This window comes from Nothobranchius furzeri, chromosome 2, assembly GCF_043380555.1.
Source record: "Nothobranchius furzeri strain GRZ-AD chromosome 2, NfurGRZ-RIMD1, whole genome shotgun sequence".
Taxonomy (NCBI): domain Eukaryota; kingdom Metazoa; phylum Chordata; class Actinopteri; order Cyprinodontiformes; family Nothobranchiidae; genus Nothobranchius; species Nothobranchius furzeri.
In genome coordinates this window covers 77017937-77035519 of record NC_091742.1, presented here as the reverse complement: position 1 = coordinate 77035519, position 17583 = coordinate 77017937, and the positions used below count along the sequence as shown (strand labels likewise).

The following is a 17583-nucleotide window of genomic DNA, read 5'->3' as shown; positions in this document are numbered from 1 at the left end:
AACTACAGCAATTGAACTTTGCAGGAAATAAAAAAAGTGTCTTTATTTGAAATTCAGGTCAAAACTCTCAAGCTTTTTTGTTTTTTTTTACTTTATTTATTCCTAAAATTAAAAACACGTGTGACCGAATTATGCAAAAACATAATCATTTTTGAAAAATATGCAAAGTTTAAGCATAATACCAATATAATTCAAATAAAAAAAGAAACCAACGGAAATGATACGTTTAACTCCACCAGTCTCCTTTAGGCCACTCTTGCTGTTCCCAGGCCTGTTCAAAGAAGGCAGTTGCACCTTCACACTTCCTCCATCCTCCACTCCCCTCTTCTTCTCCCTGCTCCCCGTTGGATGGACCTTCTCGGGGAAACGCCAGACTGTTGCGCCCTGGGTCGTCGCATCAAGGTGGACAAAATCAGGTCTGAAGTTCGGACGGACTTCTTCAAAATAAAAGCCCGTGCTTAATCGAAAACACTAAAGCGAGTGCACTATATGTAACTGGACTCAGTAAATGTTTATTAAGTTAGTTTTCCAAACAAACTGATCACATTTCACAACTCTAATGGAATGTTTAAGATTATGGTTATCTAATTCATAATTGATTCCTATTTACTGAATTAACGTTTTTCTTAAAAATAAAAATATGTGGATTTTGAAGATTAAACCGGATGTTGGGAGCTGGACAGTCTTCTCAACAGTCCTCCCAGCAGCAGAGACCAAAAAAAAAAACAAAAAAAAAAACACAACCCCTACACTCTCACTCCAATGCACAATGAGCGCGCACGACGCGCACTTGGCTCCGAGCGCGTCCAGCAGCCACGGAGTTTTTCCTGCAGGATTATGTGTCTGTGCGCAGCCCGGAGAGAGGAGAGGGACCGCGGGAATATAACTTGACTCGCTTGAGGAGTGTTTTGTCTGTGTTTCTGTGCGTTTTTGTGGAGATACAATGCCGTTTTGTAAGCGCACGATACTTCCCAAAAATGTGTGCAAGCCCCACGGCAGCAGGAGGAGGCTGCGGGCGGAGGTGTTCGGGGAGCTGGCGGACGTGTGCGGCTTGTCGCTGTGCGCGGTGCTGCGGCAGCTCTCGGATCTGTCCCGGAGCTCGGTGAGCATCCTGGAGGAGCTGGAGGGGGAGCTGGTGTCCGTGTGCCGGCGCTCCGGCGCTCTGGAGAGCAGGGTGCTCCGGCTGCAGAGGCACGTCTCGGTGCTGCTCAGCCAGCCTCCACCCAGAGGTAAGGAGGCAATGAGATCCACTTGAGTCAGATAAACAAAATCACCCGGAGGCACGTGGCTTTTGTTTGGATATCAAACTTTTTCTGGCTTTCTGACAAGTCATCAACGTTTAGTTTATTATTAAACTGTTGTCATAAAAAAACAAGCGAGTTATTTTAATCTCTCATTAGTATCGATCTGAGCTGATAAGACGTGATACTGAAAGGTGTTGGAGCTCATTAAAGTGAGGTGACAGAAAACCGCGTGAGAATACTCTCCATCCAGCACACTTTTTACAACTTGTCCCGGATGGTCTGGTTTCCCAGACACCCCTGAACGCAGCATGCTGTGGGTGTGTGCGTGGAGAGAGTCTCTCTAATCCAGCTGCTGTTGCTTGATTGTTTTTATTTACCTTTCTGGGTTAATTACTGATACATTAGATAATAGTCAGGATATTCAGATTTTTAAAAATTAACTGTTTTCTGGCAAGTGTTAATTTAACAATCATTTAATTTTCTATTTTATTTCATATTGCACAACAGGCACTTGCTGCCTGCAATAACAAGAATCTCCACCAGAGGGAAGAATACATGTACGGGTCACAGAAAAAAGTGTGTTTCTGCTGAAGGAGTTGCAGGGAATTTTTGGAAAGCAGGAAGGTGACAGGGACAATGTGATGGCTCTGTCCTCTCAGCCGTTGTCTCCATATAAATTCAGCCCTTTCAGGACTTTGTTACATGTCAGCATATCATGACCATTTTGGAAGTGCGTGATGTCACTGATCAGCACCAAAAGGCGTCCACGGACATGACATTAAGAGTTTTACAGTAATTTAATCCAGCCAGGGAGCGGCTGTTTGATATTATAAGTCCATGTGAAGAACTGTCTCTGTGAGACCCCAAAGCAGTGTAAAAACAGCGTTGTGGAGGGATTTAGCATTGGGAATTTAGAAATGGTGGTTTTAAAGTTTAGTCACTCGGTTGGTCCCTAAAATGGCCCGGAAAATAGTTCTTTTAGGCCGGCCTGGTAAAATAGTAACTCGCATACCATGAAAGTCAGCTAAAATAACCAAGAAGTTCCAGATGGTGGAAACAGGCCTATAGCGTAGGTTTTAGAAAAATGCACTAATACCTTTACCAGAGCCATTTTGGTGCTCTAGGCAAGATTATGTATTTAACAGAACAAAGTATTTTCCTTTTTGCCATCTTCTCATTTTAAAGTGTCCCATACAACGTAACAGGTTGCCATACCATCCTTGCTGCTGCAGTTCAGCAGGAAACCTCCAATCTGCTGATCAGTAACACATCTCATACAGTTTTTTTGCTTCAAGCCAAACCCCAACAGGTTTAATACTATACTAATACTATAAACAAATACTATTCTAACAATATTAGTTCTTTAATTAATTAATTTTGAGGACATACAGCAGCACCCCCACCAGCAGGTGGCGCCGTAGCTGATTGACTGTGTAACTTATGCCAAGCATGTGTCTCTAGTTGCCATTGAAACTTTCTGATAACGCAGGAGTGGTGCAGGGTCAGGGCTAGCCGTTTGGGTGCCCTAAGCACAAATGCTCTGTGGTGGCTTCATATTAAGAAAGTGTAACTAGGACTCATCCTTTAAAGTATCGAATGAGACTTTTTGTGCACTACATTTTATTTATTTATGTCTACACATTCATCTGACTTTACAGAGGCAACCGACCCTTGTTCAAAACAAGTTTTCTTTTCTTGAGTTAGATTTATTAGGAGAAAATCATCTAACTCCCCAGAACTTCTTCACAATATCTATCTATCTATCTATCTATCTATCTATCTATCTATCTATCTATCTATCTATCTATCTATCTATCTATCTATCTATCTATCTATCTATCTATCTATCTATCTATCTATCTATCTATCATCTATCTATCTATCTATCTATCTATCTATCTATCTATCTATCTATCTATCTATCTATCTATCTATCTATCTATCTATCTATCATCTATCTATCTATCTATCTATCTATCTATCTATCTATCTATCTATCTATCTATCTATCTATCATCTATCTATCTATCTATCTATCTATCTATCTATCTATCTATCTATCTATCTATCTATCTATCTATCTATCTATCTATCTCTACATCTCTACAGTAAAAAGTTACTGCTACATCCCACAAATGTCTTGCCAAGAAAAAAAATCTATCATGTTAAAATAATTTCATGATTTTATTTAATCCACTACACAGAGGATAATGTTCATGTGGGCCATCAGCATGAAATTATTAAAGTTATGAAAGCAAACATGGCAGGAATCTCAGTTTTACTTCATACCAGCCAGTAGGGGAAAATACGTTTGAGGAATTGTGGCCCCTCTAAGTTTCCGTAAGGTTGGCTCGATTCTGCACGTAAACAGGAAAAACACACTGGTGAAGTGGTAAGCTGGTGATGTTGGCCTTGGGATGATGTTTGAGATGATGAACCCAACTACAGCAGTCACATGTAAACAGGGTTTGTTTTATTAATCAATCAATCAACCAATCAATCAATCAATCAATCAATCAATCAATCAATCAATCAATCAATGAATCAATCAATCAATCAATCAATCAATCAACCAATCAATCAATCAATCAATCAATCAACCAACCAATCAATCAATCAACCAATCAATCAATTAATTAATTGGAGCTAATATAAATTTCACAATGTTGCACAGCTCCGACTTCAATTGATGTTGACATACATAAAAAATCAAACTAACATGGAAGTTATGACTTTGATTAGCTTCCATAGCTGAGATCTGTTGTTGCTAGCTTAATGATAATGAGTTAGAGATTCAAGGCCTACAAAAAGTACCCCTTTATTTAATTTCTGTTTGTTTATGTACATTCATGTACCCCCTAAAAAAGAGGGATTTTTCAGTTTCAGTCTGGGCCACTCTGAGTAGCAGCCAGTATTTTGGTGCATTTTTAGATTTTACACCACAAGTTGGGTGTTGCATGGCACGACTCAGTAAATAGTTAATCTCCTACGCTGCAGGACTAAGCTACAGTGAGCTTAAATTTTGATTTTTATCTAACTAAATCAAGCAGTGGCTCAGTGAGACTTTTACTGTTTGGACTTTCTTTGTAAAGAAAAAACTTTTGCTTTTAAAAACTAGATTGTTTGATATAAACTGGACTGAGTTTAAAATGTTTAAAGTTCAGCGTTGATAGAGCCCAGCAAGTAAAATACGAGCGGATGTCCTTTGTAGAGAATCATAACGTACTAATCAAAGGTTTGAGCACATAGACCGTAGTAAAGCTTTAAATGTTCAAGTGGACTGCCAGCATGTCCCATGCATGACAAAGCCCAGATGCATGATGGGACATCTGCAAGTCTTCAACATCGCGCACGGATGTCCCATTGGATGTTTTTCTTTGTTTGCATTACAGCTGAAGCTAGGGGTCTGTGAGCCTGAGGCAGTCAGCAGGACATGTGTGTGTGTGTGTGTGTGTGTGTGTGTGTGTGTGTGCGTGTGTGTGTGTGTTAGCGTGCACAGCACTATATGACAGAAAGAGAAACTCCCTTTAAACACAGACCAGATGTAGAGCTGGAAGGAGAGGAAGAAAGATATGAAAAATGCAACTAGTGCTTTAGTTGACTGTGCAGAAAGCTTGTTTGTGTGTGTGTGTGTGTGTGTGTGTGTGTGTGTGTGTGTGTGTGTGTATGTGTGTGTTTGTGTACAAGTGTATTTGATGCAGATATCTTTCTTCTTTCGAAATCCTGTGTGGGTTTTTACTGCACCAGCACCATGTGGGCAGAATCAGAGCTAAATAATCAATAAATTCATTGCGGGCCTTCATCCCTGACTCTTCCTCCTCTCGTTGAAACTCCCACTGCTTTAGTAAAATTAGAAAACTCTAATGTACTCATTACCAAAAGAGTATAAAATTTGACGTAATTGTTTTGCGGTTTGGTTCGTTGTTTTGATAAAGGAGGAACGTATTTGATGGGAGAATGGCTGGTTGTTGGTGTAGCGTGGACTAAAAGATCTTTGCATAAACAGTTCATAAGTAATCTTCGGACAGTTAGATAAAAACATTCTCTAACTGAAATGGCTGTTTTCCTTGGATGATCTAGCTTTGAAATCTTGGCCGTTGCCATAGTGATCGGTGCTCAGATCAGAAATTGCTTTAGTCTTTTTTTTTAATGCTCCATGTTTTTCTTTTTAAGCATTAAATTATATTTATAGTTTCAGAAAAGGAAAATGACTGATTATTCATTAATATTTGATCTTTTATGCGAGATTTCATACAAAAAAAATCGGCAAAAATTAGCTTTCAAAATTCATGTACATCAGTTGTTTTTGGATTTGATGCTTTTATTTTGGGCTCAGGTTCATGTTTTGCATAAAAATGCATTTGACTGTTAGACATGAAGATAGCCCAAGTATCTACGCCTTCTTCGCCTGTTCAAATGGGACGTTTGCAGGCAGGTATTGTTGGAGCTAGAGTCCAGTCCTCGAGGGCCGGTATCCTGCATCTTCTTGTTGTTTCCCTGTTCCAACACAGTTGATTCACCTGTGCAGCAGCTCATCAAGCCCTCCAGAAGCCTGTTAATCAAAATCAGGTGTGTTGAAACAGGAAAAACACAAAAAAATGTGTGATAGCGGCCCTCCAGAACCAGAGTTTGACACCTGCACACGGTAGAAAATCCCACCTGCTCACCTACTCACAATCAACATATTTTAATGACCTGAACTAATTACAGTTTATTAGTTCATTAGTATTGGAAAATATTTTTTTTTTTTGCAATGGGCGCCAGCAATGTTGATCAACAGAAATCAACACTTGGAAAAAACTATTGTAAGGATATTTTTTTCCTATTAATTAGGGACATGGCCCATTTGTGTATAAGGAATGGGCGGAGCTTAAAACTTGTGTTGTTTCAGGTTCAACGTAAAAAACATTTGGATGCAAACTCATAAAACATCTAGTTTAGACTCTGCCCAAGTGTGGCCTGGGGGCTGTTTGTGGCTCTCTGAGTTATCTTTGTTCAGCCCTTGATTACATTTCTTGTGTTGTAGAATTTTGTCTCTCCAGGAGGCTGTTAGACCCCAGGGATCTCATTTATAAAACCTTGTGTAGAATCGTTACTAAAACCGTACTTAAGCTCAGCAAAAAAAAAGTACTTACGCCAAGTAGGTTTGTGACCTATAAAACATGGAGTACACACAGCTGCGCACAATCTCCGCTTTGTAAATCACAAACTACCTAGAAATGTGCTCAGCTGTCTCTGGATCACATCCCACCCTCACCACGCCCACTTTCTGCCATAAATGGTCGATGCAAAGTGCTTTGTTGATCTCATGCATATACATCAGCCGACTTGTTGCAGCATTTCGATCACGACCGCAGATCAAGGAAGCGCTATTTCACAAGCAGAAGTTGAGGTACTTGTGGGTGAGGTGAAGAAACGAAAGGAAGTGCTTTTGCAAAACAAATAAGAGAAAATCCACAGAGTGGCACAGCGTTGCTGAAGCTGTCAATGTTGTGAGTTCTTCAGAGAGATCTGTGGCAGATATTAACTCCTTCACTTCCAGCCGTTTCCTGATCGGTAAAGGCCGTCGCTGCCAGCGTTTCTCACCGTTTTTACTGTTTTTTTAAGAGTGACAGAACGTTGCGCGCTAGGATGATGTCGACGCCGAAACAACCAAAACAAAACAGAGACTCACCTCTTACATCAGGAAGAATCCGCGCATTTCGAGCTTTATCCGTTCTTTCATAATCCGTTGTTGAATTGTGATCGGCAGAAGCTTTTCCGGTTCGCGCGTCACTTTTTTTACAACAGCGGCCCAAAACGATCTCCTAACACACGGATGTTCTGCTTCCTGATCACGTGACGTGTGACGTACGCAGATGAAGATCGGGTTTAGAGCTGAGATGTTTGTTCTCATGGTGCGAGGGCTCGTTCCGACGCCCACACAGTAAAAATATGCAAATGATAACATTCTAATACCTCTTAATTGTCTTTTTATATATTTGTGTGAATGCGACATGGATTGTATTGTAAGGTGAACCATGTGAAAGGCGAATTTCTGCCTCAATTTGAGGTGGACAATAAAGTTTATCTATCCATCTATCTATCTATCTATCTATCTATCTATCTATCTATCTATCTATCTATCTATCTATCTATCTATCTATCTATCTATCTATCTATCTATCTATGTATCTGTGTATCTATCTATCTATCTATCTATCTATCTATCTATCTATCTATCTATCTATCTATCTATCTATCTATCTATCTATCTATCTATCTATCTATCTATCTATCTATCTATCTATCTATCTATCTATCTATCTATGTATCTGTGTATCTATCTATCTATCTATCTATCTATCTATCTATCTATCTATCTATCTATCTATCTATCTATCTATCTATCTATCTATCTATCTATCTATCTATCTATCTATCTATCTATCTGTCCGTCCGTCCGTCCGTCCGTCCGTCCGTCCGTCCGTCTGTCTAAATGACAACTTTAGTCATCATTGGCAGTGAATGAATTAAAAAAAGTGGTCAGATCAGGATTCAATCCTCAGACTTCCGGGTGAGAGACACATGCACAAACCAGTCAGCCAAACAGCGATCTCCATTGACCAAGTAGCCAGGGCTCATGATCAATCAAGTCACAGCGACAGGACACACTGTCACAGACACATGACATTCTGTCTCAGTCTGCCCCCTGCTGACATTCAGTATTCAGTATTCTGCACTTCAGGCTGTGTGTGTGTGTGTGTGTGTGTGTGTGTGTGCGCGCGCGCGGTACAAGTGATAATGCTGCTGGAATTCATAATTTTATCCTTCTCAGCAGCAGCACTGCAGGTGCTCTCCAAGTCCAAAATGTGCGTAAGTAAGGTCCTTAGTCAACTTAAAGTTGCGCACATTTTTCCGCTACGTTTTCTTTATAAATTCCAAAGTTTGCGTGGAAAGATGCTTACGCAGTTTCCCGACCCCGTTTTGTGCGTAAGCAAGCTTGATAAATGAGGCCCCGGGTCCGTAGTGTGACATCATCAAGGAGAAGAGGAGATTTGGATGAAAGGCTATAGATCCCGTTTCTAGCCTAGCAACCCGTCCTGTAAATGTAAATATATAAACCATCTCCACGTGCAGCTGGATGTCACGGGTGCACAGGTGAGTAAAGCGGAGGTGAGGGTCCAAACGCGGGGAAGATGGCACCAGTGAGCAGAGCAAAGTAATGTTGTCTGTTAGGATCTTCTGAGATGAAGACGAAACTCCACTTATCAAATATCACAAATCTGCATATATTTAATTTATTTTATTTAAAAGCGCATACTGAACAGGAGTACTGCACCTAGCTGCATTCAACAAAACTGTAAACGTTAAAAATGATTCAATAACCTGCTTCAATGTAAGGCTAGATTAGGATTCTTCAGGATTTCTACTTGTCAACACAAGGAAACTGATATTCTCTCTGGTTTTATTCATGTGCAGATGAATAACCTGCACATGTGCTTATACATGTGCAACAACCACTGACATTCCCCTCAGGAAGATGCCAAAAGACATGAAATATACGCAGAAACGCATGTTCCAGGGCCAATGAGGAGATTTTTTCAGATCTCCTGAGCCCCTTGCAAAAAACAAAAATCACCAGAGGGATCAGAGCTGGTTTCCTCCCTGCGGATGAAGAGGGGAGGAGTCACACTGATACGAGGAGGAAGAGGATGTCAATCGTCACTTTGGAAAGTGTGATAGCAGGACAGAGTGTCCACTCTCCACTGGAAGTTGTCACTCAGAAGGACCCGATGAACTTAAGGACTTTGGCCTCTCTGGTGGGCTCATGTTCCCGACCACATTCTGTTCCTAAAATGACTTAATTTTATTTTTTGTAAGACTAACGTTTGCAGGTTTAAAGATGTTTATCTCATACCTGCTGACAGTTTCATAAAGGTTTGTCTTACAAAAAAAAAGAAAATCAAGTAATTTGAATTTTCAGCTAAGACAAAAGGAACTTTTAAAACACATTGACCTCTTGACCTTAACTATGACAGAGTATGGGAAGTATGTGGGACCAGTTTGGTGTTTTTGTTCATTCTTGCGCCATTTTCAACTATTTTGTCCGAGTTCCTTCGTTGACCCCAAACTGGAACTTTTTGTGAACTTTTACTGATTTAAAAAAAGTAATTTAGATTTCTCAAGAGTATAATTTGGCAAAGTGTGTAATTTAGCTAAAATGTGGCAAACACAAAATTGGACTTTTTCCACTTTATTTTCTAAGCGTAAATAAAAATTTGTACCCACAAAATTGTAGGCGATACATTTTTTTTTAACATCTCAGCTTTTACTTTGGAGAGGTTTCATATTCTCACAACCCTTTTTATATCACAAATTCAGGTCATGGACTCATCATCTTTTCAGTGTCCAAACATCCACTTCTCCTCATCTTCCCCCACCATCGCTTTCTTCCTACAGGTGATGATTCAGAGGGCAGTAGCAGCACGGAGAAACATCCCGCTGCCACTCCATCACGCTCCGAGGGAAAAGGACTTTAGTTTCTAATATATTTTTGTACCCATTTATTTTTAGCCCTTTGATGCATAATGGTCACTACAGCGGACAGGTATCCAAAATTGTTATTTATTTATTTATTTTTGCTATTAAGCACAGCTGTTGAAGACTTTATTGCATGTGAGCCCCTCCATTTGAACTTCAGTAAGTCAAGCCACCATATTTCATGTTCAGAACGCACGCTGTCCACTGAGGGGGACATGTAATAAATTATTAGTAAATTATTAAATATTACAAAAAATATTTGTTGAAATTTGTTTCATTCACACCTAAAGATGAATGAAAAAAATTGTTAAAAAAATCATGGTTGAAGATTTCATAATTCATGCATCAAAGGGTTAAAGTTCTCACTGTTGGCTGGCAGATAACCAGAAGTGGATCTCATTTATGGATTGTTCTTAGACTCAATGCAAAACTTACTAAATTATTAACGAGTATCAAGCTTAAAATCTGCGCACATATAAATATCAGTAAATTGTAATTATTGTAATTATTAACCATGATAAATACTTATTTGTGGGCATTTATGTCAGAAAAGTGCTGTCACTCAATAAACAAAACTAATTCACTCATTTATATACATCACAACAAGAGTCGTCTCAGGACGCTTCACAAAGTAAACGTTCCAGTTGGTTTATCATGCCAATTAGTTAAGAGTTTCCTATATAAGGAATGCTGATTGCATCGAGTCACTGGCCATTTCTCAATATGTGTTTACAGGCTCGCGTGTACTTGTGTACTCACGCCCTTGTGAACGTCAACAATGAAGGCCAGATATACGTGTTCTTGCTCTGCCCACTGTACCGAGGATGCATTGATGCATCCTTCTGCAAACTTGAGACAGCAATGTATCCCATAATGCATTGCGTTGCTAACAGTTATGAAAGTCAGAGGAGAAAGCTCTTAACTGTATTTTATAACAAAAATCCAAATAAAGGAATATAAAGTTGTCTGTTAGTGTAAATAATCACGTGCAACCTGTGTTTTTTTCAGACTTCACATCCTCAGAATGCTAATTAGCTCACCCACTATCAAAATAAAAGCAGCGTTGCCTTAAATAGATAAAAAAAACCTTTATTAAACAGTGGGGAATGCTGGCATTTGATCAGTTTTGATCAAAAGTGGACCAAATATTATACAAATAATATTTAGTTATTGTTATTTTGTTATTTAAAGGTATGGCGGAGGATGTTTCTGAATTTCAGGAAACAACTGCCCTCTCCACGTTACGAAAAAAACATTTGCATGAGAGAGAACGCCCAGTTATCCTCGAGCACGCTCTGTTTACAAGTAGCCACCGGCCTTGCAGCACTACTTCTAGCAGTAATCTGAAATGAATCTCTCCAAATAGCATGCTGAACTTTAGCTAACCTGTCAAGCAGAAAAGCGTAGACAGAGGCATCTGTGGCGAGCCCAACCGTTGCTTTGTGCAGGAAGTGAAAACTATCCAGCAACAACGGTGTGAATGGTTCACCAGAATGATTGGCAGTTATGGGACCAATGGTTCAGATGGTCCACCCGGAAGAAAAAGAACCTCCTCTTTTAGTTTTAAGTCAGGTTGTGTTTTTAACTGTAGCTTGTTGCCATGACGCAATGGAGTGCAGTTCTGCTCCAAATGCCGTCCTCGTCCTCCCATACAGAACGGACTTCTGCTGCACTTGCCAGGAATATACTTGTCAACTACACAAGAACACACTAGTACCCTTGGGTGTTGAAAAACAGCCAGAGACTAGCTGTGTCCTTACAGCAATGCTCCTACTAACCCCTGCTTTCCACAGGAGCCGTCAGCAGCACGTTACTGCAGCAGCACGTCTTGCTTGCGTAAGCTGCTGCTTGGCCCTTCCCACGAGACGCGAAGCAGCAGGGGAGCAGCTGTCACCGACCGAGCACGAAGTCACACGAGTGACTTCGTCAGTAAACACAACAAGCAGGAGAAAACTACAACATGGCTCCAAAATGTTTGTGTTTTATGTTCTGTCCGTTTCATAATCGCCAATGCGGACCTGAAAAACAAAGGAGACCGCTAGCTAGGTGATAACTTCTCACGGGGCCGCACAGTTAGTAACTTCTTTTAAAGTAAAGCAACCAGAAGACAGTACGTTCTTTATTCTGAAAATCTCGGGAGCTTCTCTCCATTTCCGCGTCCGATTTCCTGTCTTTCCTTCCCCAAAAATGTCGAACTTGACCCGTTTCAGAGGTGTCGCGCGTAGAAAATAGAACCGGCGCGTAAAGGCCGCGACATGCTGCTCCTGAGACGCGGCCGACTCGCGCTGCTGACGGCTCCGGTGGAAAAGGTTCTGTTGACCACAGCGATTCCTATCAGCAGCTATGACGTGCTGCTGCAGTAACGTGCTGCTGACGGCTCCTGTGGAAAGCCGGGGTAAGCAAGCATGCAACGACAGTAGAGAGGAAAATTCCCTTTTAACAGGAAGAAACCTCCAGAGAATCCTGGCTCAGTATAAGCAGCCATCTGCCAGGAGCAGACACACACACACACACACACACACACATGCACGTATGCATGTACGCACGCACGCGCACACACACACACACACACACACACACACACACACACACACACACACACACACACACACACACACACACACACACACACACACACACACACACACACACTTTATTGTCTTTATCTTCTATAATAAGTTCAACAGATGAACTAGTAGTAGCACAGTCCATGAAGTCCAACAACTTCACTAGAGTTGTATTGGAAACTTAACCTGATGTGATAGGTTGGGTCTCACAGGGTGACATTAACACCTCGTTTGTTCAGCAGGTGGTTGATAATATTTTTTGAATCACCAACTTTAACCACTAAAGATCTGAACCTGAAGGTGAAATAGCCCAGAGCGTCCTGGGGCCTTTTGGGTCTCTATGTGGTACACCACACAAACCCAAAGTGAACTTTCACCTAAATTTAGCCCAGATTTGCATTGCAGCTGGATCATTTTTAGTTTTCATGTAATAAAGAAATTGCACACAACATTGTCAACACTTCATATCCGATTACTAGAGTCACTGTAGCTTTTAGAAATAGTTCCTTCCAAATGTAACTTTTATCATAATTAAATGTTGTAATTCATGTGAAATTAGATGGGAGAATATTTTTATGAAGAACAAGAACAACCAAGAGAGATTGCCTCATCATCTCAGAGTTCTAGGATTTCCTCTGAATGTGAAGAATAACAACAACCACCAGAGTTCAGGGGGCTGAGTAACAGTAAAGATATGGAGCAGGAAGAGGCCCTCTGCTGGAATGCTATTCTCATGGACATCAGCAGGTTTCCACTGTTCTCTGCTCTCCACTTGTTTTCTCTGTGGTGTTAATCCGAGGACTAAAGCAGGAGACATAGTCTAACTTCTAAAGAGCTGATTCCAGTCACAGAAGAGCTCCTGAGGTACAGGCAGAGAACACTCCAGATGTAGTCCGCATGACGATAGCAGAATGTAAACACACCAAGTGAGCAATGTTTATGTTAGGAGCAGGGGCAGATTAAGGACTGAAGAACATCCGGGGCTTAACACACGCACACACACACGGGCGCACACACATGTGACACGCACTAGTCAACATCACATATGTCTTGTACCACATAACTTTTAATCTGAAGCTACATATTAAGCATATTCAGGGCAGAGTATTGTTCCTGTTAGTGTTTAGTGTGAGATGATAGTAAATATTCCCTTTCTTTCTCCAACAACTTTACCTGATAGTAAGCTAACTTTAGGCAAACCAGCAGCACAACAAATATTTTCAAATAAGACTCACAAACCTGAGTCAACACCAGTCTCATCAAAGCTGGGGTTCTGTCGCCGTACTTTTGGTCTAAAAAACGTCCTTATGTCCATCTTCTTCACACATGCGTTTCAGGCAGAGAGTGTAGAAGAAGCTGGCTGCTGAAGGGCTTCTTCTTCAGTGGTGGAGGCTCAGGCAGGCTGTATACAAACTACTGCCATCTGCTCCCTCTCTGTTGGACTTTGGTACTGCATGTTACTTCCGCGATTTAGATCCGGGGCTTTCTATGAAACATCCGGGGCTCCAGCCCAAGTAGTCGGGCCTAACACCACCCCTGGTTAGGAGGACCTAGGCAGAAGATACCAGAACCTCCATTATGACATTCAAGAGAGCCATTCCTAAAAAATCCAAACCCCAGCTGCTTGTAAAGGTCTCATTTACTTGTAATACGTTTTCTTTTTGAAATTTGATTAGTTCACTCTACAATTCTGGAAATTTCTACCTCTTGAAACAGGATCACCAGGGAGTAATGTAGGGACAAACACTTCTGTAATATATTCAGAGGTACACTCTACTATGCAGTCAATAAAGCACACCTTATGTCAGAATGTTGGTAAATCTAACTTCTGACATCAAACTTCTCAAATAAAGAAAGCATTTTCACTTAAAACTACAGTTAAAAGACAAGTCATGCCGAATATCTTTATTCATATAAACCTGTATTCCAATTCATAGCATTTTTTGTGTGTGGTAGAAGTATCAGTAATTGTCATGATCCGCCCCAGCCTCCCTGACTGTGTCTCTCCTGCCCTGATTTGCCTAATTGTTCTCACCTGTCCCTGATTACTCTGCCCATGTGTTCCTGATTCCCTTGTGTATTTATACCTCCCTCCTGGTTGTTGTCTTTGTCGGTTCATTGTCGTTGTGCATGTTCGTTCGTCCTGTTGCTCCCGTCCTACAATAAACATCTTTTTATTTTTTACATCCGTCTGCCTGCTCTTCTGCCTCCTGGAACCCACCACCACACATGGTCTGCCACCTCCACCCGCAGAACATGACAGTAATAGGTATTGGCGAGTACTCAGATCCAAGTATTGGTATCGTATCGGTTTGTAAAAAAGTGGTATCGTTGCATCCCTAGTGTCAATAACTGGTTAAAGACATTTTGGACAACATGAATCCTAAGAAGATTGCTCCTGTTCTTGTTTTGTATGTTGTTGAGTAACTATTCTAAAATGATCAAATTAAAGTTTTCTGGCCTGCGAGCACTTGAGCTTGGTAATTTTGTTCCACATTGCAAAAAGTTTGGACATTGATAGTTTTAAGTGCTTTAACGTTCCTCTTAGTGCGTTATGGTTGTTTTGTATTACAAATAATCAATTGCCCCTTTCTCTTTCAAGCTAAGATTATGTGTATCGATATTGCAGATGCATTTATCCAAAGCACCATATAGTTACCTGAACAAGCGTGTTCTGGGGGGTAACCACTAGCCTACCTGGTGAGAACCCACATATGCACCGGGGGAAGAAAATTTTAACTCTGGACAAACAACGTTAAGGTAAACCTGTTTTTTCTATTAGACAGCTGAGCTTTAGGTGAAATTTGCATCTATGGTGTCAGGGATTTGTTGATGTAGGTCAGAGGTAATAGGGCTAACTGGTAGTTTTCCCGGCTATGACCAAGTTAATAGAAGCATCATGTGATGCAAGTTTGTGTGTAACTAGCACGGGCAGTCTTATTGGTTATCTTAGAGCTGCACCAGACAAAGGGCTGGCTGTCAGCTCCAGTACGCCAGCCAAGTCGTGCTGTAATGGTGGAGGTAATCACTTCCAGGTGCTGTACTGTGAGGAATGTGTCTGTGTGTGTGTGTGTGTGTGTGTGTGTGTGTGTGTGTGTGTGTGGGTGTGTGTGTTTGAAACTCAAATTCAAGAGTCAGAGAAGAAAAATAGTGAATATCACTTGATTCTGGAAAATTCCAGATTTTAATTATAGAGCGACACTCAGTAGATTTTACTGTAGCAATGCAGTTGTGTGTCGTAACTGTCCATATTTGATATCAGGATAATTAAATATAATTACCCAACATTTCTGCACAAAACAAAAATAAGTTATTCAGTTTATAAATTGGAACACTTTACTGATGCGAGGATATATTGATATATTCAAATACTGAAACGGAATTAAAACAGTAAATCTGCAAAACTGAACATATTTATTGTGTTGGCATGCCTCACTGTTATGGCAGCACTTCAGCTGATACAAAATTAGAAATTAGATGTATTTATTAGGTGGTAGTGTAACCGGATTACAGGATACAATAAGATAATTAAAAGAAAAAATAAACAAATGGGCCAATAATTAGGTTCGGGGAGAATTGGAGGTTGTTTAAGAATGACTGGAGTCACGGGTATAGCATGAAACGGTTTATATACTAAATTTTAATAATAATGGGAAATATAACACATAAAGATAACACACAAAAACAGATGAAAACAATCGACAATAGTAAAATGCTCGGTATGAGATTTGATCATATGAGTCACAAGTCAGCCGGCGTCAAGTCAAATCCCCACGCTTGGGGTGAAAGTCAGAGTCCGGTGGTGCGATTTTTTCCTACCGCACCGTTGAGATTGTTCACAGAAGAGAGCAGTCTGCTCTTCAGTTACTTGAGATGTCCTGGTTCGTTCAGTGGTTAAGGCTCGCCATCTCCCTCGTCAGGAAGAAATCCAGTTCTCGTTCCAAGTGAGTGATCATAGGAGTCGGGATCAAACCCAAGGAAAAAAAAAAAACCCAGCCAACGCGCTCCAACGGTTCCCTCCTACAGAGGATTGGTTCACTCTGTCGTCTCCACACAAATCGCGTTGGTTCCAAGTTCCTAGCTCTTATTAGAAGGAGTCAAGTCCGCCTCTCCCTCTATCTATGCGGCACCCAAATCAGGGTTCTTCACGGCCTCGACCGTTGTTTTTTTCTCTCTCTCTCTCTCTCTCTAACCGCTCAGTCTTTGCTTTCTGTATCTGCGTGCTGCACAGCCGTTTGTCTCTCCTCTCGCTCAGCTGCGTCGCACGGTTTTATTTCGCGGAGGCGGGACTTATTTCTCTCAGCCAATGAAATTTCAGATTCCCACCTGGACCAATAGTATACAGCTTTCCTCTTCTGTTTCTGTTAGTGATGTTCAAGATTCTTGTTTTAACCGATGTTTAATATTAAACTCGTTATTTTAGTTATTCACCCTTCCAATAATTCATTATGAAATTATCTATTAGTTAATTAGATATCTATTAATTAGTATTGTTAATTTCCTTAATTTATATTTTATATTTTATCTAAATTGAGGATGGATCATATTAGTAAGCCAATTAGTTAATACCTCATTAAGGTTCTAGCTTCTGGGTTACATCCTCCCCTATTAAGTATCATGCACGTCCCTGTGCATTGTTTCTACGGGGTACACAACTTCTTGAGTAAGAGAGTCAATAAAAGCTTTATTAAGTCCTTGGAAAAGGGACCTAACTACGGTCACTAGTGGATTGCCCAATTGAGAGTAAGTTAGTCTTTGAGGAGGCTGACTACTTCGTTCAGATCTCCTGACATACATCTCTGGTTGCACAGTATCATGCTCATCCGTTTCGGTTTGATTCTCAACTGAGACAGGACGAAGTGAGCTCTCTGTTTCCGACAGAGCTGATGAGCTATTCTCTAAGACTTTGGTCTTTTCAGATGTATGTGTCTGATCGTGTATGATGGGTTCAAAACTTACATCACGTTGCTGCGACTTTAGGACACCATCCAATTGAGGTAGGTTTGTGTTAGTTTCATCCCCCGTTTCTACGTCAGGTAAGTATACTTCGTTTTTTTTCGTTTTTTCAGGTAAGTATGTTGCTGCTTCTTTCACTCTTTCAGGTAAGAATGTCGCAGTTTCACTCATTCTGTCAGGTAAGAATGTTTCGGTGTTGATGCCTTTGTCAAGTAAGGACAATTCAGCATTTTCATTACCAGCTAAGGTTGGTTCCTTGCGATCCCCTGTGTGTAAGGATAGTGTGTTTTGTT

General features: G+C 40.7%; 1 protein-coding gene across 1 annotated transcript in view; it reads left to right on the top strand.

Moving 5' to 3' along the window:
* The first annotated feature begins 733 nt into the window (after positions 1-733).
* The window catches only part of nhsl2 (NHS-like 2), a 215538-nt gene continuing 198688 nt past the window's right edge, over positions 734-17583 (top strand). The window contains exon 1 of the mRNA XM_070547984.1: positions 734-1229. Coding sequence (XP_070404085.1) covers positions 944-1229 — 286 coding nt within the window. The 5' untranslated portion in view covers positions 734-943. The remainder of the gene's footprint in view (positions 1230-17583) is intronic.